Source organism: Chiloscyllium punctatum, chromosome 34 (assembly GCF_047496795.1).
Source record: "Chiloscyllium punctatum isolate Juve2018m chromosome 34, sChiPun1.3, whole genome shotgun sequence".
Taxonomy (NCBI): domain Eukaryota; kingdom Metazoa; phylum Chordata; class Chondrichthyes; order Orectolobiformes; family Hemiscylliidae; genus Chiloscyllium; species Chiloscyllium punctatum.
The window spans coordinates 53,876,455-53,903,791 of record NC_092772.1 but is presented as its reverse complement, the minus strand read 5'-3'; the positions used below and the strand labels follow the sequence as shown (position 1 = coordinate 53,903,791).

Genomic DNA, 27,337 nt, shown 5'->3' with positions numbered 1-27,337 from the left:
ATTGTCCCATAGTGCCCAGGGATGTGCAGGTTAGGGTGGATTGGCCATGGGAAATTGTCCCATAATGCCCAGGGATGTGCAGGTTAGGGTGGATTGGCCATGCTAGATTGTCCCGTAGTGTCCAGGGATGTGTAGGTTCGGTGCATAATTCAGGGGTAAAGGTAGATTAATTGGGTCGGGGAATGTTTCTGGGTGGGTTACTCTTCGGGTGGATAGTGCTGTGCCTCAGGGACTCTTGCAGGGTTTTGGCGGAATGACAGTGGCCGAGACTGAGTAGAGGTCACATTTTATTTGCATGCCCATAGACACAGGTACTGACACACTGAGGGTCTCCTTCTCAAATTCAACCCCAGCACAATTCAGCCGCGGGTGACCATCCGCATCGGAGTCGGAAACGCACTCGGTCAGCGACATTGGATAACATTGCCGTTCCTCTCCACCAGCCACAGGATTCCAAGGTCGACAGACACATGCCGGAAGCTCCGCCGTAGGAAGTGGACTCGGACCCATCTCCTCCCTTCAGGTCTGCAACGAGAAATGCCAGTCCTGCAGGAAAAAAGGCAGGCGGGTCAACACGGCCTCGAGGGTTTTACCCGTCCCTCAGCCGAACGCTCGCGGACCCACGGCCACAAGTGAGACCAATCACATGGCCAATCCACCCTAACCTACACATCCCTGGGCACTATGGGACAATTTCCCATGGCCGATCCACCCTAACCTACACATCCCTGGACACTATGGGACAATTTCCCATGGCCAATCCACCCTAACCTGCACATCCCTGGGCACTATGGGACAATTTCCCATGGCCAATCCACCCTAACCTGCACATCCCTGAGCACTATGGGACAATTTCCCATGGCCAATCCACCCTAACCTACACATCCCTGGGCACTATGGGACAATTTAGCATGGCCAATCCACCCTAACCTGCACAGAGAAACAGCTGGATTTTTGTAGACCCCATCCTCATATCATCCTGGGACTTACCATTCCAGGGTCGATTGAAAGATCTGACATCTCCTGCAGTGAGGAGGCTTCAGAAAGACCCACTCTTTCACTGATGTGCTCCCCCCATGAATTGTCACTGGTATAATACCTCACACTGACCCTCTGACAGTGCCCACTCCCTCAGCACTGACCCTCCGACAGTGCGGCACTCCCTCAGCACTGACCCTCTGACAGTGCCCACTCCCTCAGCACTGACCCTCCGACAGTGCCCACTCCCTCAGCACTGACCCTCTGACAGTGCCCACTCCCTCAGCACTGACCCTCCGACAGTGCGGCACTCCCTCAGCACTGACCCTCCTCAGCACTGACCCTCCGACAGTGAGGCGCTCCCTCAGCACTGACCTTTGCATTATGTATGAGTGTGTTGGTGACACAGCTAGTGAGTGTGAGTGTGAGTTAGAGTGAGGCAGTGAGTGTGTAAGTTAGAGTGAGGCGGTGAGTGTGTGAGTTAGAGTGAGGCAGTGAGTGTGTCTCCCAGGATGTAGCTGAAAATGTGTTGCTGGAAAAGCGCAGCAGGTCAGGCAGCATCCAAGGAGCAGGAGAATCGACGTTTCGGGCATGAGCCCTTCTTCAGGAATGAGGAGAGTGTGTCCAGCCGGCTAAGATAAAAGGTAGGGAGGAGGGACTTGGGGGAGGGGCGTTGGGAATGCGATAGGTGGAAGGAGGTCAAGGTGAGGGTGATAGGCCGGAGAGGGGGTGGGGGCGGAGAGGTCAGGGAGAAGATTGCAGGTTAGGAAGGTGGTGCTGAGTCCGAGGGATGAACTCAGATTTCTCCAGTTTCCTCATTTCCCCTCCCCCCACCTTGTCTCAGTCCCAACCCTTGAACTCAGCACCGCCTTCCTAACCTGCAATCTTCTTCCTGACCTCTCCGCCCCCACCCCCTCTCTGGCCTATCACCCTCACCTTAACCTCCCTCCACCTATCGCATTCCCAATGCCCCTCCCCCAAGTCCCTCCTCCCTACCTTTTATCTTAGCCTGCTTGGCACACCCTCCTCATTCCTGAAGAAGGGCTCATGCCCGAAACGTCGATTCTCCTGCTCCTTGGATGCTGCCTGACCTGCTGCGCTTTTCCAGCAACACATTTTCAGCTCTGACCTCCAGCATCTGCCGTCCCCACTTTCTCCCGGGATGTAGCCTGGACTGGAGTGTGTTCTCTATCAGGAGAGATTGGATAAACTTGCCTCGTTTGTGTGAGGGAAGTATTTGATCCAGAGGGTGGCCGCTGTTTGGTCACGGGGAGCTGGTGAAGCAGCTTATGACTGGAAGGTTCAAGCTGCTTTTCGACAGACACACGGACAGGACAGGGAATAGCGGGATTCAGACGGTGGGCAGGGTGAGTTTGGGACAGTATCGCGGTTCACACAAACATGGGTGGGCCGAAAGGCCTGCGTTTCCGAATGGAGTACAGGCCGGACCCGAGTCACCTGCTTTCGGAATGGATCCCCTCCCCTTCCCGCACCCCCTCCCCCACCGATGTCGCTGCACTCGGAGTGCCGTACCTTCGAAAGACCCGACCTCGGATGTCTATGCCGTAAACAGTGCCGTCTGTGCCGACCTCCACCATCAAGAAACGGCCGTCAACCCTCCGCCAATGAGTGCCGGTGCACGAACCGGGATGGACGTTCAACCGGCAGAAGACATAACCGGACGGACTGACCCCCCAGCAGGTTTGGGGCCCGCACGAGTAGTACTTCATCTTCCCCCGGATGACCTTGTACCTCGGACTGTTGTGATTGACCGCCGAGACGGCGGCCATCTTGTTGGAGCAGAAGACATTATTGCGTCTGTTCACTCCAACTAAAATCTGGTCCCCCCCAGCATCCACCTGGGTCAGCTCTCCTGTTGGGGGGGGGGGGAACACGTGTTATATTCTACTGAAGAAACAGGATTTGATTTTGATTTTACACCTTTTGATAACAGAGTCTCCTTCACCTTCACTGGATCTTCCAGGGTCCCTCGCCATCACTCAGGACGGAGGCACTAAAGGGAAAATCTCACTGGGTGGCTCTGGGGAACAATGCACGAAGACCACAATGCATTTGGATGTCAATACAGGAGGTGCAGTCAGTGAGATAGCACTAACCCTCCGACAGTGCGGCCCTCCCTCAGCACTGACCCTCCCGACAGTGCCCACTCCCTCAGCACTGACCCTCCGACAGTGCGGCACTCCCTCAGCACTGACCCTCCGACAGTGCGGCCCTCCCTCAGCACTGACCCACCGACAGTGCCCACTCCCTCAGCACTGACCCTCCCACAGTGCGGCCCTCCCTCAGCACTGACCCTCCCACAGTGCGGCACTCCCTCAGCGCTGACCCTCCCGACAGTGCCCACTCCCTCAGCACTGACTCTCCGACAGTGCCCACTCCCTCAGCACTGACCCTCCGACAGTGCGGCACTCCCTCAGCACTGACTCTCCGACAGTGCGGCACTCCCTCAGCACTGACCCTCCGACAGTGCGGCACTCCCTCAGCACTGACCCTCCGACAGTGCCCACTCCCTCAGCACTGACCCTCCGACAGTGCGGCACTCCCTCAGCACTGACTCTCCGACAGTGCCCACTCCCTCAGCACTAACCCTCCGACAGTGCGGCACTCCCTCAGCACTGACCCTCCGACTGTGCGGCACTCTCTCAGCACTGACCCTCCGACAGTGCGGCACTCCCTCAGTACTGACCCTCCGACTGTGCGGCACTCCCTCAGCACTGACCCTCCGACAGTGCGGCACTCCCTCAGCACTGACCCTCCCGACAGTGCCCACTCCCTCAGCACTGACCCTCCGACAGTGCGGCACTCCCTCAGCACTGACCCTCCCACAGTGCCCACTCCCTCAGCACTGACCGTCCGATAGTGCGGCACTCCCTCAGGACTGACCCTCCGACAGTGCGGCACTCCCTCAGGACTGACCCTCCGACAGTCTGGCACTCCCTCAGCACTGACCCTCCGACAGTGCGGCAATCCCTCAGAATTGGAGGTGTAGTGGACAGCGAAGAGGGTTACCTCAGATGACAACAGGATCTGGACCAGATGGGCCAATGGGCTGAGAAGTGGCAGATGGAGTTTAATTCAGATAAATGGGAGGTGCTGCATTTTGGGAAAGCAAATCTCAGCAGGACTTATACACTTAATGGTAAGGTCCTCGGGAGTGTTGCTGAACAAACAGACCTTGGAGTGCAGGTTCATAGCTCCTTGAAAGTGGAGTCGCAGGTCGATAGGATAGTGAAGGCAGCGTTTGGTATGCTTTCCTTTATTGGTCAGAGTATTGAGTACAGGAGTTTAGGGGTCAGGTTGCGGCTGTACAGGATGTTGTTTAGGCCATTAACTGTATAAATCCTGCTCTGATTTGCCGTTCCAGAATGCAGCACCTCACATCGATCGAAATTAAACTCCATCTGTCACTCCTTGGTCCATTGGCCCATCTGTTCGAGGTCCCGTTGTAATCTGAGGTTACCCTCTTCTCTCTGGTTTGATTAGATTCTATTCCCTACAGTGAAGAAACAGGACCTTCGGCCCAACAAGTCCACACCAACCCTCCGAAGAGGAGTCACCCACCTGGACTCATTTCCCTCTGACTAATGCACCTAACACTATGGGACAATTTAGCCTGGCCAACCCACCCTAACCTGCACATCCCTGGGCACTATGGGACAATTTCCCATGGCCAATCCCCCCTAACCTGCACATCCCTGGGCACTATGGGACAATTTCCCATGGCCAATCCCCCCTAACCTGCACATCCCTGGGCACTATGGGACAATTTCCCATGGCCAATCCACCCTAACCTGCACACCCCTGGGCACTATGGGACAATTTCCCATGGCCAATCCACCCTAACCTGCACATCCCTGGGCACTATGGGACAATTTCCCATGGCCAATCCCCCCTAACCTGCACATCCCTGGGCACTATGGGACAATTTCCCATGGCCAATCCACCCTAACCTGCACATCCCTGGGCACTATGGGACAATTTCCCATGGCCAATCCACCCTAACCTGCACACCCCTGGGCACTATGGGACAATTTCCCATGGCCAATCCACCCTAACCTGCACATCCCTGGGCACTATGGGACAATTTCCCATGGCCAATCCACCCTAACCTGCACATCCCTGGGCACCATGGGACAATTTAGCATGGCCAATCCACCCTAACCTGCACATCCCTGGACACTATGGGACAATTTAGCATGGCCAATCCACCCTAACCTGAACATCCCTGGGCACTATGGGACAATTTAGCATGGCCAATCCACCCTAACCTACACATCCCTGGGTACTATGGGACAATTTAGCATGGCCAATCCCCCCTAACCTGCACATCCCTGGGCACTATGGTACAATTTCCCATGGCCAATCCACCCTAACCTGCACATCCCTGGGCACTATGGGACAATTTCCCATGGCCAATCCACCCTAACCTACACATCCCTGGGCACTATGGGACAATTTAGCACGGCCAATCCACCCTAACCTGCACATCCCTGGGCACTATGGGACAATTTCCCATGGCCAATCCACCCTAACCTGCACATCCCTGGGCACTATGGGACAATTTAGCATGGCCAATCCACCCTAACCTACACATCCCTGGGCACTATGGGACAATTTCCCATGGCCAATCCACCCTAACCTACACATCCCTGGGCACTACGGGACAATTTAGCATGGCCAATCCACCCTAACCTACACATCCCTGGGCACTACGGGACAATTTAGCATGGCCAATCCACCCTAACCTACACATCCCTGAGCACTATGGGACAATTTCCCATGGCCAATCCACCCTAACCTACACATCCCTGGGCACTACGGGACAATTTAGCATGGCCAATCCACCCTAACCTGCACATCCCTGGGCACTATGGGACAATTTCCCATGGCCAATCCACCCTAACCTACACATCCCTGGGCACTACGGGACAATTTAGCATGGCCAATCCACCCTAACCTGCACATCCCTGGGCACTATGGGACAATTTCCCATGGCCAATCCACCCTAACCTACACACCTGTGGACTGTGGGAGGAAACCGGAGCACCCGGAGGAAACCCCCACAGACACGGGGAGAACGTGCAAACTCCACACAGTCGGTCGCCCGAGGCTGGAATCGAACCTGGGACCCGAAGGAAATCGTTCCCTCCTTTGTTGCCTGTTGTCGATGTTGTTCCTGCTCTGTTCAAAGGACATTGGCTGGTTCTCTTATGGGTGTGATCAAAAACGGACTCTCCCCACCGAGAAAGCACAATTTGGGTCAGCCACGAGGAGTCTGACTCTGGGATGGGGCCTGTACGGCCCGGCATTAATGCCTGCTGGAGTCACGGTGAAGGTTTGAACATGCACTGAGGGCGGCACGGTGGCACGATGGTTAGCACTGCTGCCTCACAGCGCCAGAGACCCGGGTTCAATTCCCGCCTCAGGCGACTGACTGTGTGGAGTTTGCACGTTCTCCCCGTGTCTGCGTGGGTTTCCTCCGGGTGCTCCGGTTTCCTCCCACAGTCCAAAGATGTGCAGGTTAGGGTGGATTGGTCATGGGAAATTGCTCGTAGTGTTAGGTAAGGGGTAGATGTAGGGGTATGGTCATTCAAGTGGGCATTGGATAAGCATATGGAGGTTATTGGGCTATTGTGGGTTAGGTAGACTTCGGTCGGCGCAACATTGAGGGCCGAAGGGCCTGTATTTTTCTATGTTCTATGTTCTATGTTCTATGGGTGGGTCGCGCTTCGGCAGGTCAGTGTGGAATTGTTGGGCCGAAGGGCCTGTTTCCACACTGTAAGCAATCTAATGTAATCTTCAAACACCCAAAAAATACAGATGGCTATTCGAGTGTAGTGGATGATGTGACACTGGGGCAGGTTGGCTAGGTTTCGCTCCTGAGGTAATGGGTGACAGCCAATGTGCTGTAGAATGTTAGAGAGGGTTCGAGACCATCCCAGTGTAACCTTGTGAAGGCTAGGAATAAGTGAGTAACAAGAAAATTGGCGATGATAAGCAGGAAAGTACTCAGGAGATGCTGCATTCTCACCCGCCTGCCTCAAAAAGCCAGACAAAATCGGGGAAAAAAAGGAATCCTTTGAAATGCTGATGTACAATGCAAATTCCATCCACAGACCGCAAAATGAATGAACAGGCATTTGAAGTAACACGTGAAAAGAAAATCTAAAGAGTGGGAACAAAAAAAGGTTCAGATTTTGGCCGTTTGGTCAGAGCTGAAAAGTCATAGGCATGTGGAGGGCAGCAGGAAGAGAAAGAGAGAAAGAGAGAGAGAGAGAGAGAAAGTGAGAGAGAGATCGAAATGTGTGGAGAGATTAGTTGGTTGATAGGAGCTACAGGTGCATGCGTGAGAGGGGAAGCGCAAGATAGACGAGGGTAATGGGCCAGGATAGACAGACAGAGAGAGGATGACTGACCTGCTAGGATACAGACAGATGGGACAGAGACAGAGGATGACTGACCTGCTAGGATACAGACAGACAGAGACAGAGGATGACTGACCTGCTAGGATACAGACAGACAGAGACAGGGGATGGCTGACCTGCTAGGGTACAGAGAGACAGAGGATGACTGACATGCTAGGATACAGACAGACAGAGACAGAGGATGACTGACATGCTAGGATACAGACAGACAGAGACAGGGGATGACTGACCTGCTAGGATACAGACAGATGGGACAGAGACAGAGGATGACTGACCTGCTAGGATACAGACAGATAGAGACAGAGAATGCTGGATTAGTGGTGCTGGAAGAGCACAGCAGTTCAAGCAGCATCCAACGAGCAGCGAAATAGATGTTTCGGGCAAAAGCCCTTCATCAGGAATAAAGGCAGTGAGCCTGAAGCGTGGAGAGATAAGCGAGAGGAGGGTGGGGGTGGGGAGAGAGTAGCATAGAGTACAATGGGTGAGTGGGGGAGGGGATGAAGGTGATAGGTCAGGGAGGAGAGGGTGGGGTGGATAGGTGGAAAAGGAGATAGGCAGGTCGGACAAGTCCGGACAAGTCATGGGGACAGTTACTGAGCTGGAAGTTTGAAACTAGGGTGGGGTGGGGGAAGGGGAAATGAGGAAACTGTTGAAGTCCACATTGATGCCCTGGGGTTGAAGTGTTCCGAGGCGGAAGATGAGGCGTTCTTCCTCCAGGCGTCTGGTGGTAGGGAGCGGCGGTGAAGGAGGCCCAGGACCTCCATGTCCTCGGCAGAGTGGGAGGGGGAGTTGAAATGTTGGGCCACGGGGCGGTTTGGTTGATTGGTGCGGGTGTCCCAGAGATGTTCCCTAAAGCGCTCTGCGAGGAGGCGCCCAGTCTCCCCAATGTAGAGGAGACCGCATCGGGAGCAACAGATACAATAAATGATATTAGTGGATGTGCAGGTGAAACTTTGATGGATGTGGAAGGCTCCTTTAGGGCCTTGGATAGAGGTGAGGGAGGAGGTGTGGGCGCAGGTTTTACAGTTCCTGCGGTGGCAGGGGAAAGTGCCAGGATTGGAGGGTGGGTCGTAGGGGGGTGTGGACCTGACCAGGTAGTCACGGAGGGAACGGTCTTTGCAGAAGGTGGAAAGGGGTGGGGAGGGAAATATATCCCTGGTGGTGGGGTCTGTTTGGAGGTGGTGGAAATGTCGGTGGATGATTTGGTTTATGCGAAGGTTGGTAGGGTGGAAGGTGAGCACCAGGGGCGTTCTGTCCTTGTTACGGTTGGAGGGGTGGGGTCTGAGGGCGGAGGTGCGGGATGTGGACGAGATGCGTTGGAGGGCATCTTTAACCACGTGGGAAGGGAAATTGCGGTCTCTAAAGAAGGAGGCCATCTGGTGTGTCCTATGGTGGAACTGGTCCTCCTGGGAACAGATACAGCGGAGGCGGAGAAATTGGGAATACGGGATGGCATTTTTGCAAGAGATAGGGTGGGAAGAAGTGTAATCCAGGTAGCTGTGGGAGATGGTGGGTTTGTAAAAAATGTCAGTGTCAAGTCGGTCGTCACTAATGGAGATGGAGAGGTCCAGGAAGGGGAGCGAGGTGTCAGAGATAGTCCAGGTAAATTTAAGGTCAGGGTGGAATGTGTTGGTGAAGTTGATGAATTGCTCAACCTCCTCGCGGGAGCACGAGGTGGCGCCAATGCAGTCATCAATGTAGCGGAGAAAGAGGTGGGGTGTGGTGCCGGTATAATTACGGAAGATCAACTGTTCTACGTAGCCAACAAAGAGACAGGCATAGCTGGGACCCATACGTGTGCCCATGGCTACCCCTTTGGTCTGGAGGAAGTGGGAGGATTCAAAGGAGAAATTGTTAAGGGTGAGGACCAGTTCGGCCAAACGAATGAGAGTGTCAGTGGAAGGGTACTGTTGGGGACGTCTGGAGAGGAAAAAACGGAGGGCTTGGAGGCCCTGGTCATGGCGGATGGAGGTGTAGAGGGATTGGATATCCATGGTGAAGATGAGGCGTTGGGGGGGGGCGGGGAAACGGAAGTGGAGGAGGTGGAGGGCGTGGGTGGTGTCTCGAACGTATGTGGGGAGTTCCTGGACTAGGGGGGATAGGACAGTGTCGAGGTAGGTAGAGATGAGTTCAGTGGGGCAGGAGCATGCTGAGACAATGGGGTCGGCCAGGGTGGTCAGGCTTGTGGATCTTGGGAAGGAGGTAGAACCGGACAGTGCGGGGTTCCCGGACTATGAGGTTGGAAGCTGTGGGTGGGAGATCTCCCGAGGTGATGAGGTTCTGTATGGTCTGGGAGATGATGGTTTGGTGATGGGGGGTGGGGTCATGGTCGAGGGGTCCTCGAGTTGACGTTTGGCTTCAGCGGTGTAGAGGTCAGTGCGCCAGACTACCACTGCGCCCCCTTTATCCACTGGCTTGATGGTGAGGTTGGGATTGGAGCAGAGGGATTGGAGGGCTGCACGTTGTGAGGGTGAGAGGTTGGAGTGGGGGAGGGAGGTAGACAGGTTGAGGCGGTTAATGTCCCGGCGGCAGTTGGAAATGAAGAGGTCGAGGGCAGGTAATAGGCCAGCGCGGGGTGTCCAGGTGGATGCAGTGTGTTGGAGGTGGGTGAAGGGGTCCTCGGAAGGTGGGCGGGAGTCCTGATTGTGAAAGTAAGCTCGGAGGCGGAGGCGACGGAAGAAGTGTTCGATGTCACGGCGTGTATTAAATTCATTGATGCGTGGACAGAGGGGGATGAAGGTGAGTCCTTTGCTGAGGACTGATCGTTCGTCCTCAGTGAGTGGGAGGTCTGGAGGGATGGTGAAAATTCGGCAGGGCCGGGAGCTGGGATCTGGTGTGGGTGTGGAGCTGGGAGTGGGGTCGGAGCCAGTACCTGGAGTGGATGTGATGGTGGGGGGAATGGGGGTGGAGTCATGAGCTGGGGTGATGTTGCCCTCGGGGTTCTGGGGGGTGGGGATAGTGACAGTGGGGTCTGTGGGGGGGGGCGTGTCAGCAGAATGCAGGTGAGTGGCGCTGGTGGGGGCGGAAATGGTGGTGACCATGGCAGTGGGGGTGGCGGAAGTCACTGAGCGTGTGGCATCAGCGATGAGGTGAGGGCCGGAAGTGACTGTGGGAGTGGCCATGATGTGGGCGGTAGTGACATCATCACTCAGCGTGGGGGTGGTAGCTGCGTCAGCCGCATGGCTAATGGCGTTTCCGAAGCCAGGGGAATCTTCTGGAATGTTTGAGGAGCGCTGGTTATGGAGGTGGGTGGATAAAAGTTTGTTGTACTTACAGTTTTTGATGTTTGAGATGGAATTGAAATACTGTTTGTTCAGAGTATGAATTCTCCTGAGGATGTAGTACAGAGTGGGTCCTTTGCAATTCTGAGAGAGTGTGGCCCTCAGCTGAGGCAGGGCTGACTGGAGGGAGGTTAGGTGTCGGCACATTGCTGCAAGTGTGGAGCGGAGGATCCTGAAGGAGAACTGTTCTATCCAAGGCCCTAAAGGAGCCTTCCACATCCATCAAAGTTTTACCTGCATATCCACTAATATCATTTATTGTATCCGTTGGTCCCGATGCGGTCTCCTCTACATTGGGGAGACTGGGCGCCTCCTAGCAGAGCGCTTTAGGGAACATCTCCGGGACACCCGCACCAATCAACCAAACCGCCCTGTGGCCCAAAATTTCAACTCCCCCTCCCACTCTGCCGAGGACATGGAGGTCCTGGGCCTCCTTCACCACCGCTCCCTCACCACCAGACGCCTGGAGGAAGAACGCCTCATCTTCCGCCTCGGAACACTTCAACCCCAGGGCATCAATGTGGACTTCAACAGCTTCCTCATTTCCCCTTCCCCCACCTCACCCTCGTTCTAAACTTCCAGCTCAGTAACTGTCCCCTTGACTTGTCCAGACTTGTCCGACCTGCCCATCTCCTTTTCCACCTATCCACTCCACCCTCTCCTCCCTGACCTATCACCTTCATCCCCTCCCCCACTCACCCATTGTACTCTATGCTACTCTCTCCCCACCCCCACCCTCCTCTAGCTTATCTCTCCACGCTTCAGGCTCACTGCCTTTATTCCTGATGAAGGGCTTTTGCCGGAAACGTCGATTTCGAAGCTCCTCGGATGCTGCCTGAACTGCTGTGATCTTCCAGCACCACTAATCCAGAATCTGGTTTTCAGCATCTGCAGTCATTGTTTTTACCTCAGAGACAGAGAATGACTGACCTGCTAGGATACAGCCAGACAGAGACAGAGGATGACTGACCTGCTAGGATACAGACAGACTATGACAGAGACAGAGGATGACTGACCTGCTAGGATACAGCCAGACAGAGACAGAGAATGACTGACCTGCTAGGATACAGACAGATAGAGACAGAGGATGACTGACCTGCTAGGATACAGACCGACAGAGACAGAGAATGACTGACCTGCTAGGATACAGACAGACTATGACAGAGACAGAGGATGACTGACCTGCTAGGATACAGCCAGACAGAGACAGAGGATGACTGACCTGCTAGGATACAGACAGACTATGACAGAGACAGAGGATGACTGACCTGCTAGGATACAGCCAGACAGAGACAGAGAATGACTGACCTGCTAGGATACAGACAGATAGAGACAGAGGATGACTGACCTGCTAGGATACAGACCGACAGAGACAGAGAATGACTGACCTGCTAGGATACAGACAGACTATGACAGAGACAGAGGATGACTGACCTGCTAGGATACAGCCAGACAGAGACAGAGGATGACTGACCTGCTAGGATACAGACTGACTATGACAGAGACAGAGGATGACTGACCTGCTAGGATACAGACAGACTATGACAGAGACAGAGGATGACTGACCTGCTAGGATACAGAGAGACTATGACAGAGACAGAGGATGACTGACCTGCTAGGATACAGACAGACTATGACAGAGACAGAGGATGACTGACCTGCTAGGATACAGACAGATGGGACAGAGACAGAGGATGACTGACCTGCTAGGATACAGACAGACAGAGACAGAGAAAGACTGACCTGCTAGGATACAGACCGACAGAGACGTTGGATGAATGACCTGCTAGGATACAGACAGACAGAGAAAGAGGATGACTGACCTGCTAGGATACAGACAGACAGAGAAAGAGGATGACTGACCTGCTAGGATACAGCCAGACAGAGACATTGGATGACTGACCTGCTAGGATACAGACAGACTATGACAGAGACAGAGGATGACTGACCTGCTAGGATACAGACAGATGGGACAGAGACAGAGGATGACTGACCTGCTATGATACAGACAGACAGACAGAGGATGACTGACCTGCTAGGATATAGACAGACAGAGACAGAGGATGACTGACCTGCTAGGATACAGACAGACAGAGACAGAGGATGACTGACCTGCTAGGATACAGACAGATGGGACAGAGACAGAGGATGACTGACCTGCTAGAATACAGACAGACAGAGAAAGAGGATGACTGACCTGCTAGAATACAGACAGACAGAGAAAGAGGATGACTGACGTGCTAGGATACAGCCAGACAGAGACATTGGATGACTGACCTGCTAGGATACAGACAGACTATGACAGAGACAGAGGATGACTGACCTGCTAGGATATAGACAGATGGGACAGAGACAGAGGATGACTGACCTGCTATGATACAGACAGACAGACAGAGGATGACTGACCTGCTAGGATACAGACAGACAGAGACAGAGGATGACTGACCTGCTAGGATACAGACAGACAGAGACAGAGGATGACTGACCTGCTAGGATACAGACAGATGGGACAGAGACAGAGGATGACTGACCTGCTAGGATACAGACAGACAGAGACAGAGGATGACTGACCTGCTAGAATACTGACAGATGGGGCAGAGACAGAGGATGACTAACCTGTTAGGATACAGACAGACAGACAGAGGATGACTGACTTGCTAGGATACAGACAGACAGAGACATTGGATGACTGACCTGCTAGGATACAGACAGACTATGACAGAGACAGAGGATGACTGACCTGCTAGGATACAGACAGATGGGACAGAGACAGAGGATGACTGACCTGCTATGATACAGACAGACAGACAGAGGATGACTGACCTGCTAGGATATAGACAGACAGAGACAGAGGATGACTGACCTGCTAGGATACAGACAGACAGAGACAGAGGATGACTGACCTGCTAGGATACAGACAGATGGGACAGAGACAGAGGATGACTGACCTGCTAGGATACAGACAGACAGAGACAGAGGATGACTGACCTGCTAGAATACTGACAGATGGGGCAGAGACAGAGGATGACTAACCTGTTAGGATACAGACAGACAGACAGAGGATGACTGACTTGCTAGGATACAGACAGACAGAGACATTGGATGACTGACCTGCTAGGATACAGACAGACAGAGACAGAGGATGACTAACCTGCTCGGATACAGACAGACAGACAGAGGATGACTGACTTGCTAGGATACAGACAGATAGAGACAGAGGATGACTGACCTGCTAGGATTCAGACAGATAGAGACAGAGGATGACTGACCTGCTAGAATACAGACAGACAGAGACAGAGGATGACTGACCTGCTAGGATACAGACAGATAGAGACAGAGGATGACTGACCTGCTAGGATACAGACAGACAGAGACAGAGGATGACTGACCTGCTAGGATACAGACAGATAGAGACAGAGGATGACTGACCTGCTAGGATACAGACAGACAGAGACCAAGGATGACTGACCTACTAGGATACAGACAGACAGAGACAGAGACAGAGACAGAAAATGACTGACCTGCTAGGATACAGACAGACAGACAGAGAATGACTGACCTGCTAGGAGACAGACAGATAGAGACTGAGGATGACTGACCTGCTAGAATACAGACAGATAGAGACAGAGAATGACTGACCTACTAGGATACAGACAGACAGAGACAGAGACAGAGACAGAAAATGACTGACCGGCTAGGATACAGACAGACAGACAGAGACCGAGGATGACTGACCTGCTAGGATACAGACAGACAGAGACAGAGGATGACTGACCTGCTAGGATACAGACAGACAGAGACAGGGGATGACTGACCTGCTAGGATACAGACAGACAGAGACCGAGGATGACTGACCTGCTAGGATACAGACAGACATAGACCGAGGATGACTGACCTGCTAGGATACAGACAGACAGAGACAGGGGATGACTGACCTGCTAGGATACAGACAGACAGAGACAGGGGATGACTGACCTGCTAGGATAGCCCAGGAGCCATCAACCTGACGATAAAGTACTTGGTCCCTGCCTGTTCCCCAGACCCCCGTCGCTCCCACGGTGACGTGGAGCATTCTTCCTAGAACTCTGGCCCACGAATTGCCCCTTCGGGTGAAGACATTCCCTCCAAAATCCACCGCGTATACCTGCCCATTGCTCGCGTCGATCTGTTTCATCCGTCCCCTGACTTGTCTGCAGAAGAGGGCTTGTGGACAAAGGCAAGAGAGAGAAATCATTCACCAAGAACGCTTCCTCTTAGATTCCTTACCATGTGGAAACAGGCCCTTCGGCACACACCGACCCACAACCCACCCAGGCCCATTCCCCTTCGTCTAACACTATCGGCAATTTAGCGTGGCCAATTCACCTAACCTGCACGTTTTGGATTGTGGGAGGAAACCAGAGCGAACCCACACAGACACGGGGACAATAATGCAAACTCCACACAGAGTCGGGAATTGAACCCAGGTCTCTGGCGCTGTGAGGCAGCAGAGCTAACCACTGTACCACCGTGCCACCCACGCCCAATGGGGAAACACACCTCACGGATCTTTCCCATGGGGCCACGCAGACGAGAAACACACTCCCCGACAGTGAGAAGATTGAACTAATCGAGGTTTCCAAACTACAAGGCGTGTCGGAAAAAAAGGATTTGGGGATCGAAGAAAACTTACACTTCAGAGGCAAGTCCAAGCGTCGAAAGTGCAGATGCTTTGAACGGGAAGGTAGGCTAACATTTACGGGAGAAGGGAACAGAGGATTGCGACGGGGAGTTTCAGTGTGGAAAGACGGGAGGGGGAATCTGGAAAGGTTGCATGGATTAGATGGGCCAAATGTCGTGTCTCCTGGCTGTGGCGCTATGTACATTTCGATATTATTTACTTAAAAGTCTGCGATTTTGGATTTTGAATAAGTGGCATATGGGTTTTTCCATCTGTCTGAAGGGTAAAGATGGGGATTTTGGGTGAGTAACAAGAGCAACAGGCAGGTGAGTAGGGCATTGGCGTGGACAGGTTGAGCAAAGTAACCCAACTCTCTAAATCCTGAATCGATTGTTAATTTGAGATCCCTGTAGACTTATAGAATGTTGGTATCTCGGGGGATAGGGGATGAAAAGGAGTGTCTGAGGAGCTAGGAGGGTGGTGAATGTCAAACAGACTCGAGAGGCTGAATGGTCTCCCCCATCTCTGAGCTCCGATGGTCGGTCCATGTCATTGTGTTGGATATTGTCTTCCGAATGCTCCAGGGCACGGATGTGGAGGTCACTCTGTGCCTGAGAACACAGCAGTGAGAAAAATATTGCCCACCTCGGAACAAACTAGGGCGGGGTTTCACTGATAGGCAAATAAATCAAGGGGTTAGTTTCTGCCTCATGCCGAAATTACCATCGTGCCGTTCCCTGTTCAACCATGAGGGACTCTCTGTGAACATCCAGGAGGAGGCAGACATCAGCACAGGCAGGCCCCAGAGGGTCAGGGAGGGGTCAGGGAGAGGTCAGGGGGTTCAGGGATAGAGCCAGGGCGTCAGGGATGTTAGGGAGGGGTTAGGAGGTCAGGGAGGGGTCAGAGAGGGTGAGGGAGGGGTCGGCGAGGGTGAGGGAGGGTTGGGGGCTAAGTGAGGGGTCAGTGAGGTTGATTGAGGGGTCAGTGAGGGTGAGTGAGGGTAAGTGAGGGGTCAGTGAGGGTGAGTGAGGGTAAGTGAGGGGTCAGTGAGCGGTCAGTGAGTGTGAGTGAGGGGTCAGTGAGGATTCAGTGAGGGTGAGTGAGGGGTCAGTGAGGATGAGTGAGGGGTCAGTGAGAGTAAGTGAGGGGTCAGTGAGGTTGATTGAGGGGTCAGTGAGGGTGAGTGAGGGTAAGTGAGGGGTCAGTGAGCGGTCAGTGAGGGTGAGTGAGGGGTCAGTGAGGATTCAGTGAGGGTGAGTGAGGGGTCAGTGAGGATGAGTGAGGGGTCAGTGAGGGTAAGTGAGGGGTCAGTGAGTGGTCAGAGAGGTTGAGTGAGGGTGAGTGAGGGGTCAGTGAGGGGTCAGTGAGGGTGAGTGAGGGTAAGTGAGGGGTCAGTGAGGATTCAGTGAGGGTGAGTGAGGGGTCAGTGAGGGGTCAGTGAGGGTGAGTGAGGGGTCAGTGAGTGGTCAGTGAGGGTGAGTGAGGGTGAGTGAGGGGTCAGTGAGGGTGAGTGAGGGGTCAGTGAGGGTAAGTAAGGGGTCAGTGAGGATTCAGTGAGGGTGAGTGAGGGGTCAGTGAGGGTAAGTGAGGGGTCAGTGAGTGGTCAGAGAGGGTGAGTGAGGGTGAGTGAGGGGTCAGTGAGGGTGAGTGAGGGGTCAGTGAGGGTAAGTGAGGGGTCAGTGAGTGGTCAGAGAGGGTGAGTGAGGGTGAGTGAGGGGTCAGTGAGGGTGAGTGAGGGGTCAGTGAGGGGTCAGTGAGGGTGAGTGAGGGGTCAGTGAGTGGTGAGTGAGTGGGCAGTGAGGGTCAGTGAGGAGTCAGTGAGGGTTCTGTGAGGGTCAGTGAGGGGTCAGTGAGTGGTCAGTGAGTGGTCAGTGAGGGTTCTGTGGGGGTCAGTGAGGGGTCAGTGAGGGTAAGTGAGGGGTCAGTGAGTGGTCAGTGAGGGGTCAGTGAGGGTTCTGTGAGGGTCAGTGAGGGGTCAGTGAGTGGTCAGTGAGTGGTCAGTGAGGGTTCTGTGGGGGTCAGTGAGGGGTCAGTGAGGGTAAGTGAGGGGTCAGTGAGTGGTCAGTGAGGGGTCAGTGAGGGGTCAGTGAGGATCAGTGAGGGGTCAGTGAGTGGTCAGTGAGTGGTCAGTGAGGGTTCTGTGGGGGTCAGTGAGGGGTCAGTGAGTGGTCAGTGAGGGGGGGGGGGGGGGGTTAGTGCGAATCTTCCCCTTTGATCCCACAGTTGAAGATATTCCTGTCAGAAATCAGGCACCATTCGGGATCCTACCCCCTTCAGTCCCGTTAGCCCTCACTCCTTAACCCCCAGGGGATTGTAGCCCAGTCTGTCCAACCCCCTCCTCACAGGACACCCCTCACTCCGGGTATCAAACCAGTTCCCCTCCTCTGAACCAGCTCCGACCCCCTTCCTTACTAAAACTGCACAGAGTATTAGGGATGTGGTCTCACCAATACCCTGCAGAACTGGACAGAACATGTGCACTTTAATGTCCAATTCCTCTCGTAATAAAGGATAACCTTTAGATGTCAGCGTCCTCACTCAGATTTCTCCAGGCCAGGTGTACACTGAGCAAACAGGATGGTTTGGAATGACAGAGGAAGGATCAGGAAAGCCACTCTGTCCACACCATAGAGATGGACAGCACGGAAACAGACCCTTCGGCCCAACCCGTCCATGCTGACCCAGATATCCCAACCCAATCTATTCCCACCTGCCAGCACCCGGCCCATATCCCTCCAAACCCTTCCTATTCATATCCCCATCCAAATGCCTCTTAAATGTTGTAATTGTACCAGCCTCCACCACATCCTCTGGCAGCTCATTCCATACACGTACCACCCTCTGAGTGAAAACATTGCCCCTTAGGTCCCTTTTATATCTTTCCCCTCTCACCCTGAACCTATGCCCCTCTCGTTTTAGACTCCCCCACCCCAGGGAAAAGACTTTGTCTATTTATCCTATCCATGTCCCTCATAATTTTGTAAACCTCGATAAAGTCACCCCTCAGCCTCCGACACTCCAGGGAAAACAGCCCCAGCCTGTTCAGCCTCTCCCTGTAGCTCAAATCCTCCGACCCTGGCAACATCCTTGTAAATTTTTTCTGAACCCTTTCAATTTAAGTCAAAAACAAACATCCAACCACATACTTCCCCTCCTCAAAGTTTCAAATAGCTGAGCAATTTGATTATGTAAAGGTTGGAATAACGAGGGTAGAGTGTGAGAGGGAGAGGGAGGAGAGAGGGGAGTGTGTGTGTGTGAGAGGGAGGAGAGAGGGGAGTGTATGAGAGAGGGAGGAGAGAGGGGAGTGTGTGTGAGAGAGGGAGGAGAGAGGGATGTGTGAGAGAGAGAGAGACGGAGGAGAGAGGGGACTGTGTGTGTGTGAGAGAGGGAGGAGAGAGGAGAGTGTGTGTGTGTGAGAGGGAGAGGAGAGAGGGGAGTGTGTGTGTGAGAGGGAGGAGAGAGGGGAGTGTGTGTGTGAGAGGGAGAGGAGAGAGGGGAGTGTGTGTGAGAGAGGGAGGAGAGAGGGGACTGTGTGTGTGAGAGGGAGGGAGGAGAGAGGGGGCGTGTGTGTGAGAGGGAGAGGAGAGAGGGGAGTGTGTGTGTGAGAGGGAGAGGAGAGAGGGGAGTGTGTGTGAGAGGGAGGGGAGAGGGGAGTGTGTGTGTGAGAGGGAGAGGAGAGAGGGGAGTGTGTGTGAGAGAGGGAGGAGAGGGGAATGTATGTGTGAGAGGGAGGGAGGAGAGAGGGGGCGTGTGTGTGAGAGGGAGAGGAGAGAGGGGAGTGTGTGTGAGAGGGAGAGGAGAGAAGGGAGTGTGTGTGTGAGAGGGAGAGGAGAGAGGGGAGTGTGTGTGAGAGGGAGGGGAGAGGGGAGTGTGTGTGTGAGAGGGAGAGGAGAGAGGGGAGTGTGTGTGAGAGAGGGAGGAGAGAGGGGACTGTGTGTGTGAGAGGGAGGGAGGAGAGAGGGGGCGTGTGTGTGAGAGGGAGAGGAGAGAGGGGAGTGTGTGTGAGAGGTAGAGGAGAGAGGGGAGTGTGTGTGAGAGAGGGAGGAGAGAGGGGACTGTGTGTGTGTGAGAGAGGGAGGAGAGAGGGGGGTGTGTGTGAGAGGGAGAGGAGAGAAGGGAGTGTGTGTGAGAGAGGGAGGAGAGAGGGGAATGTGTGTGTGTGAGAGAGAGAGGAGAGAGGGAAGTGTGTGTGTGTGTGAGAGGGAGGAGAGAAGGGGGTGTGTGTGAGAGAGGGAGGAGAGAGGGAAGTGTGTGTGAGAGAGGGAGGAGAGAGGGGAGTGTGAGAGAGGGAGAGGAGAGAGGGGAGTGTGTGTGTGAGAGAGGGAGGAGAGAGGGGAGTGTGTGTGTGAGAGAGGGAGGAGAGAGGGGAGTGTGTGTGTGAAGGGGAGAGGGAGGAGAGAGGGCAGTGTGTATGAGAGAGGGAGGGGAGAGGGGAGTGTGTGTGAGAGGGAGAGGAGAGAGGGCAGTGTGTGTGAGAGAGGGAGGGGAGAGGGGAGTGTGTGTGTGAGAGAGGGAGGAGAGAGGGGAGTGTGTGAAGGGGAGAGGGAGGAGAGAGGGGAGTGTGTGTGTGTGAGAGAGGGAGGAGAGAGGGCAGTGTGTGTGAGAGGGAGAGGAGAGAGGGGAGTGTATGAGAGAGGTAGGAGAGAGGGGAGTGTGAGAGAGGGAGAGGAGAGAGGGGAGTGTGTGAGAGAGGGAGAGGAGAGAGGGGAGTGTATGAGAGAGGTAGGAGAGAGGGGAGTGTGAGAGAGGGAGAGGAGAGAGGGCAGTGTGTGTGAGAGAGGGAGAGGAGAGAGGGGAGTGTGTGTGTGAGAGGGAGAGGGAGGAGAGAGGGGAGTGTGTGTGTGAGAGGGAGAGGAGAGAGGGGAGTGTGTGTGGGAGGGAGAGGAGAGAGGGGAGTGTATGAGAGAGGGAGGAGAGAGGGGAGTGTGAGAGAGGGAGAGGAGAGAGGGCAGTGTGTGTGAGAGAGGGAGAGGAGAGAGGGGAGTGTGTGTGTGAGAGAGGGAGGAGAGAGGGGAGTGTGTGTGAGAGGGAGAGGAGAGAGGGGAGTGTGTGTGAGAGGGAGAGGAGAGAGGGGAGTGTGAGAGAGGGAGAGGAGAGAGGGGAGTGTGTGTGAGAGGGAGAGGGAGGAGAGAGGGCAGTGTGTGTGAGAGAGGGAGAGGAGAGAGAGGAGTGTGTGTGAGAGAGGGAGGAGAGAGGGGAGTGTGTGTGAGAGGGAGGAGAGGGGGGTGTGTGAGAAAGGGAGAGGAGTTTTCTGTTGAAGAAACATTGTCACCAAGGGAGGTTAGAGCCAGGTAAGGATGGCAGTGTTGGAGGGAAGGGTTGGGGGAACACTAGCGAGGCAGGGCAGGGGTGAAGTCAGAGAAGAAATAGATTAACATGTCCCAACATTCACCTCCCTGGTCATCGGTTAACTGGTGGGCAGTATCTGTCAGGCAAGAAACAAGGGAGGGGAATTGGAGAGAGGGTTCACAGAGAGAGAGGGAGGGACAGAGTGAGGGGAGCGGGGAGAGAGCACGGTGGGAGAAAGAGAGAGAGAGAGAGACAGAGGGGAGAATGTGTAAGAGAGGTAGAGGAGAGAAAGAGGTGAGTGTGTGTGTGTGAGAGAGAGAGAGATGGGGAAAAGAGAGAAACAGAGGGGAGAGTGTGTGAGGGAGATGGATAGAGAGGGGGAGAGAGAGGGGGAGTGTGGTAGAGAAATAGAGAGAGATAGGGGAGAGAGAGAGGGAGGAATGTGGGAGGGAGAGAGAGTTGGGGGAGAGAGAGACAGAAGGAAGTATGTGTGTGAGAGAGACAGAGAGAGGTGAGTGAGAGAGAAGGAGGAGAGAGGGAGTATGTGTGCAAGATACGGAGAGGGAGAGAGAAACAGGAGAGTTGGGTGGAGGGAGTGTGGGTAGTGTGTGTGAGAGAGAGAGAAAAGTGGGAGAGCGAGAGGGGAGTGTGTGAGAGAGAATTGGGGGAGAGAGAGAATGGAATGTGGGACATAGAGAAAGCTGGGCAGTGTTTGGGAGAGACAGAGAGGGATGTGTGGGGAAATTTGGGGGAGATGTGTATGTGTGTGTACGTGTGCGCATGTGTCCGTGTGTGTGTGTCCGTGTGTGTGTGGGGGGGGGGATTGTGTGTGGGTGTGTATGTATGTGTGGGTGTGTATGTGGGTGTGTGTGAGGGGTGTGTGTGTATGCGTGTGTGTGGGTGTGTGTGTGGGTGTGCGCATGTGTCTGTGTGTGTGTGTGGGTGTGGGTGTGTGTGAGGGGTGTGTGTGTATGCGTGTGTGTGTGTGTGTGTGTGGGTGTGCGCATGTGTCTGTGTGTGTGTGTGTGTGTGTGTGTGTGTGTGGGTGTGTGTGAGGGGTGTGTGTATGCGTGTGCGTGTGTGTGTGTGTGTGGGTGTGCGCATGTGTCCATGTGTGTGTCCATGTGTGTGTGCGTGTGTGTGTGTGGGTGTGTATGTGTGTGTGGGTGTGTATGTGGGTATGTGTGTGTGTGTGTTGGGGTTGTGTGTGGGTGTGTATGTATGTGTGGGTGTGTATGTGGGTGTGTGTGAGGGGTGTGTGTGTGTGTGTGTGTGTGTGGTGTGTGTGTGTATGTGTGTGTGTATGTGGGGGGTATGTGTGCGTGGGTGTGTGTGTCTGTGTGTATGTGTGGGTGTGCATGGGGGTGTGTGTGTATTTGTGGGGGTGTGTGTCTGTGTGTGTGTGTGTGTGCGCACGTGCATGTGTCTGCGTGTGTGTATGTATATGTGTGTGCGTGTGTTTGTGTGTGGGGTGTGTGTGTATGTGTGGGTGTGGGTGTGTGTGTGTGTGTGTGGGGGGGTGTGTGTGTGTGTGGTGCGGGGGTTGTGTGTGTGGGTGTGGGTGTGTGTGTGGGTGTGTGGGGGTTGTTATGTGTGGGGATTGTGTGTGTGTGAGTGTGTGTGGATGTGTGGGGGTTGTGTGTGTGTGTGTGAGGGTTGTGTGTGTGTGTGTGTTGGGGGAGTTGTGTGTGTGGGTGTGGGTGTGTGGGTGTGTAGGCGCTGTGTGGGTGTGGGGGTGTGTGTGTGTGTGTGTGGGTATGTGGGGGCTGTGTGTGGGGGTGTGGGGGTTGTGTGTGTGTGGGTGGGTGTGGGTGTGTGTGTGGGTGTGTGTGGGGGCTGTGTGTGGGGGTGTGGGTGTGTGTGTGTGGGTGTGTGGGGGAGTGGGTGTGTGTGGGTGGGTGTGGGTGTGTGTGGGTGTGTGTGTGTGTGGGTGTGTGTGGGGGCTGTGTGTGGGTGTGTGGGTGCGTGTGTGTCGGTGTGTGAGGGTTGTGTGTGTGGGGGCTGTGTGTGTGGGTGTGTGTGTGTGTGTGAGGGTTGTGTGTGTGTGTGGGTGTGTGTGGGGGATTGTGTGTGTGTGTGGGGGGGGGTTGTGTGTGTGTGTGTGGGTGTGTGTGAGTGTGTGTGTGGGTGTGTGAGTGTGGGTGTTTGGGGGTTGTGTGTGGGGGTGTGTGTGGGGGCTGTGTGTGGGGGTGTGAGTGTGGGTATGTGGGGGCTGTGTGTGTAGGTGTGTGTGTGTGTGTATGAGGGCGTGTGGGAGTTGTGTGTGGGTGTGGGTGTGTTTGTTTGGGGGTTGTGTGTGTGTGTGGGTGTGTGTGTGGGGGGGTTGTGTGTGTGTGGGGGGGGTTGTGTGTGTGTGTGTGTGTGTGTGTGTGTGTGTGTGTGTGTGTGAGTGTGTGCGAGTGAGAGAGAGATAGAGAGTGTGTAAAGAGAGTTTGAAAGAGATTGTGACAGAGCCCGAGTGAGAATGAGAGATAAAGCACATGGGACAAGGCAGGAGAGAGAGGGAGAGAGGGAGTGAGGGAGTGAAGAGAGAACGAGAGAGAATCCGAAAGGGTGAGAAAGAGAGACAGACTGAGAGAGTGAAGGGAGTGAAGAGAAAGGTGAATCTTGAAAGATAGAGAGAGAGAAAATGAGAGAGACAGTGAGAGAGGGTGAAATGTGAAAGTGAGATGGAGAGAGAGTGGGAGAGAGAGGTAGGGAAAATGAGAGTACATAAGGGTGTGAGAGGGAGAGAGAGTGATGGGGACACAGAGAGTAAGTGGGAGAGAGGATGAGAGTGGAAGAAAGGATAGTGGGAGAGAGACAAAAATGGGAAAAAGAGTTGAATGAGGAATGGGGGAGAGAGACAGATTAAGAGAATGTGTTAGAATGAGAGAGAGAAAGAGAGAGAGAGAACGTCGAGTGTGAGGGAATGACAGAGAGGGACTGGGAGATACTGAAAGTGGGAGAGAGTGAGACAGAGAGAGAGAAAACTAGACTTGAAACACAAGGCAGAGTGAGAGACAGTGAAAGACAGAGAGACAGAAAGAGAGAGAGAGAGAGAAAAACAGTGAGAGAGGCAGAGAGAGAGAGACTGTGAGAGGGGCAGAGGTGGAGGAAGATATTGACAGTGTGAAAGAGAGACAGAGAGAGGGAGAGAGACAGTGACAGAGAGAGGGAGAGAGACAGTGACAGAGGGAGGGAGAGAGACAGTGACAGAGAGAGGGAGAGAGACAGTGACAGAGAGGGAGAGAGACAGTGACAGAGAGAGGGAGAGAGACAGTGACAGAGAGAGGGAGAGAGACAGTGACAGAGAGGGAGAGAGACAGTGACAGAGAGAGGGAGAGAGACAGTGACAGAGGGAGGGAGAGAGACAGTGACAGAGGGAGGGAGAGAGACAGTGACAGAGGGATGATGGGCAGGTGCTTGGTGTTGGACAAAGTTAAAACTCACACAACTCCAGGTTAGAGCCCAACAGGTTTATTTGGAATCACTAGCTTTCAGTGCACTGCCCCTGGTCAACCACCTGATGAAGGAGCAGCGCTCCGAAAGCTAGTGCTTCCAATTAAACCTGTTGGACTATAACCCGGTGTTGTGTGATTTTTATCTTCATGACAGAGAGAGAGAGAGAGAGAGAGAGAGAGAGAGAGAGAGAGACTGTGAGAGAGAGAGAGAGAGACAGAGAGAGAGGTAGAGAGAGAGGTAGAGAGAGACTGTGAGAGATAGAAAGAGAGAGAGATAGAGACACAGAGGGACACAGTGAGAGACAGAGATAGAGGCAGTGTGAAAGAGAGAGGGATAGAGACAGAGAGAGATAGAGAGAGAGAGGTAGAGAGAGACTGTGAGAGATAGATAGAGAGAGAAAGAGAGAGAGATAGAGACACAGAGGGACACAGTGAGGGACAGAGATAGAGGCAGTGTGAGAGAGAGAGAGGGATAGAGACAGAGAGAGAGGTAGAGAGAGACTGTGAGAGATAGAGAGAGAGAGAGACACACAGAGGGACACAGTGAGAGACAGATAGAGGCAGTGTGAGAAAGAGAGAGGGTTAGAGACAGAGAGAGAGGGAGAGAGAGAGGTAGAGAGAGACTGTGAGAGATAGAGAGAGAGAGAGACACAGAGGGACACAGTGAGAGACAGATAGAGGCAGTGTGAGAAAGAGAGAGGGTTAGAGACAGAGAGAGAGGTAGAGAGAGAGGTAGAGAGAGACTGTGAGAGATAGAGACACAGAGGGACACAGTGAGACTCAGAGATAGAGGCAGAGTGAGAGAGAGAGAGAGGGATAGAGACAGACAGAGAGAGAGAGAGAGTGTGAGAATGTAGCAGAGGGAGAGAGAGAGGCAGTTAGCAGGAGACAATGAAGAAGATGGGCTGAGTGATGTAGTGAGTGTGTGTGTGTTTGAGAGAGAGAGAGAGTGAAGAAAATAATAGCACTAAACAGAATAGCAAGAGACAATGCAAAACAGAGTGAAAGATGGTGAACGAGGCAGTGTAAATCAGAGGCGTCAAGTGTGTGGAAGATTCCGGATCACAGAGTCGCAGGAAAGTAACCCAGATCTAGAGGATGAAGGGAGAATGAATACTGAGGGTATCAGGGAGAACTCTCACGCCACGTTCACGATTCAAACCAGCAGTCCCTGAAGATTTTGAGAATAGCAGAGGGAAAACATGTGACTCACCCCATGAGCAGACAGGGATCAGGAGCAAGATAAAGACACACAGTCTCATTATCCCGGGAAAGGTCCTGGTTCCTGATAATGCTGCTGATGTACAGTGTCCCGAACACGACGCAGCAGCACTATTTATGAAGAACTGGAAGTGTTAACACACCCCGAGACCAGTTGAGTGCCGGTTGACAAAGTTACCTGATGAAATTTCAAAACGATTGCAGATTGTGGATGGCACAACTCACCACATCAGGAAGAGCAGCTCAGTCACATGAAAAAAACCAGGGGGCGTGAAAAACAAGGCCCCAAATATCGATGGTTCATCCGCACAAAAGTGACACAGGGCCGCACTGTGGGAGGGTCAGTGCTGAGGGAGTGCCGCACTGTCGGAGGGTCAGTGCTGAGGGAGGGCCGCACTGTCGGAGGGTCAGTGCTGAGGGAGTGGGCACTGTCGGAGGGTCAGTGCTGAGGGAGTGCCGCACTGTCGGAGGGTCAGTGCTGAGGGAGTGCCGCACTGTCGGAGGGTCAGTGCTGAGGGAGGGCCGCACTGTCGGAGGGTCAGTGCTGAGGGAGTGGGCACTGTCGGAGGGTCAGTGCTGAGGGAGTGCCGTACTGTGGGAGGGTCAGTGCTGAGGGAGGGCCGCACTGTCGGAGGGTCAGTGCTGAGGGAGGGCCGCACTGTCGGAGGGTCAGTGCTGAGGGAGGGCCGCACTGTCGGAGGGTCAGTGCTGAGGGAGGGCCGCACTGTCGGAGGGTCAGTGCTGAGGGAGTGCCGCACTGTCGGAGGGTCAGTGCTGAGGGAGTGCCGCACTGTGGGAGGGTCAGTGCTGAGGGAGTGGGCACTGTCAGAGGGTCAGTGCTGAGGGAGTGGGCACTGTCGGAGGGTCAGCGCTGAGGGTGTGGGCACTGTCGGAGGGTCAGTGCTGAGGGAGGGCCGCACTGTCGGAGGGTCAGTGCTGAGGGAGTGCCGCACTGTGGGAGGGTCAGTGCTGAGGGAGTGGGCACTGTGGGAGGGTCAGTGCTGAGGGAGTGCCGCACTGTCGGAGGGTCAGTGCTGAGGGAGTGGGCACTGTCGGAGGGTCAGTGCTGAGGGAGTGGGCACTGTCGGAGGGTCAGTGCTGAGGGAGCGCCGCACTGTCGGAGGGTCAGTGCTGAGGGAGTGGGCACTGTCGGAGCGTCAGTGCTGAGGGAGTGTTTTCACTGTGGGAGGGTCAGTGCTGAGGGAGTGGGCACTGTGGGAGGGTCAGTGCTGAGGGAGTGGGCACTGTCGGAGTGTCAGTGCTGAGGGAGTGTTTTCACTGTGGGAGGGTCAGTGCTGAGGGAGTGGGCACTGTGGGAGGGTCAGTGCTGAGGGAGTGTTTTCACTGTGGGAGGGTCAGTGCTGAGGGTGTGCTGCACTGTCGGAGGGTCAGTGCTGAGGGAGTGCCGCACTGTCGGAGGGTCAGTGCTGAGGGAGTGCCGCACTGTCGGAGTGTCAGTGCTGAGGGAGTGCCGCACTGTGGGAGGTTCAGTGCTGAGGGAGTGCCGCACTGTCAGAGGGTCAGTGCTGAGGGAGTGGGCACTGTCGGAGGGTCAGTGCTAAGGGAGTGCCGCACTGTCGGAGGGTCAGTGCTGAGGGAGTGCCGCACTGTCAGAGGGTCAGTGCTGAGGGAGTGGGCACTGTCGGAGGGTCAGTGCTGAGGGACTGCCGCACTGTCGGAGGGTCAGTGCTGAGGGAGTGCCGCACTGTGGGAGGGTCAGTGCTGAGGGAGCGCCGCACTGTCGGAGGGTCAGTGCTGAGGGAGTGCCGCACTGTGGGAGGGTCAGTGCTGAGGGAGTGGGCACTGTGGGAGGGTCAGTGCTGAGGGTGTGCTGCACTGTCAGAGGGTCAGTGCTGAGGGAGGGCCGCACTGTCGGAGGTTCAGTGCTGAGGGAGTGCCGCACTGTGGGAGGGTCAGTGCTGAGGGAGTGCCGCACTGTCGGAGGGTCAGTGCTGAGGGAGTGCCGCACTGTCGGGGGGTCAGTGCTGAGGGAGTGGGCACTGTCAGGGGGTCAGTGCT

The 27,337-nt window shown here is 54.5% G+C and overlaps 1 protein-coding gene across 1 annotated transcript; it reads right to left on the bottom strand.

Annotated features, from left to right (window-relative positions):
• Positions 1–274: 274 nt before the first annotated feature.
• On the bottom strand, positions 275–25,446 carry LOC140458859 (fish-egg lectin-like). Its single transcript, XM_072553553.1, has 4 exons — positions 25,311–25,446; positions 14,681–14,908; positions 2,512–2,851; positions 275–546 (listed from the first exon to the last, which is right to left on the bottom strand). The coding sequence occupies exons 1-4, from the start codon at positions 25,357–25,359 to the stop codon at positions 405–407; spliced, it is 759 nt and encodes a 252-aa protein (XP_072409654.1). The 5' UTR covers positions 25,360–25,446; the 3' UTR covers positions 275–404.
• Positions 25,447–27,337: the final 1,891 nt, after the last annotated feature.

Bases quoted from the DNA above. Each gene is read 5' to 3' on its own strand.
- LOC140458859 (XM_072553553.1), bottom strand. From the start codon at position 25,359: ATGAGACTGTGTGTCTTTATCTTGCTCCTGATCCCTGTCTGCTCATGG. The intron at 14,909-25,310 runs GTGAGTCACATG...TTTGTCCACAAG, and splicing joins GATCCCTGTCTGCTCATGGG to CCCTCTTCTGCAGACAAGTC. The intron at 2,852-14,680 runs GTCAGTCATCCC...CCCCCCCAACAG, and splicing joins CTCCTGGGCTATCCTAGCAG to GAGAGCTGACCCAGGTGGAT.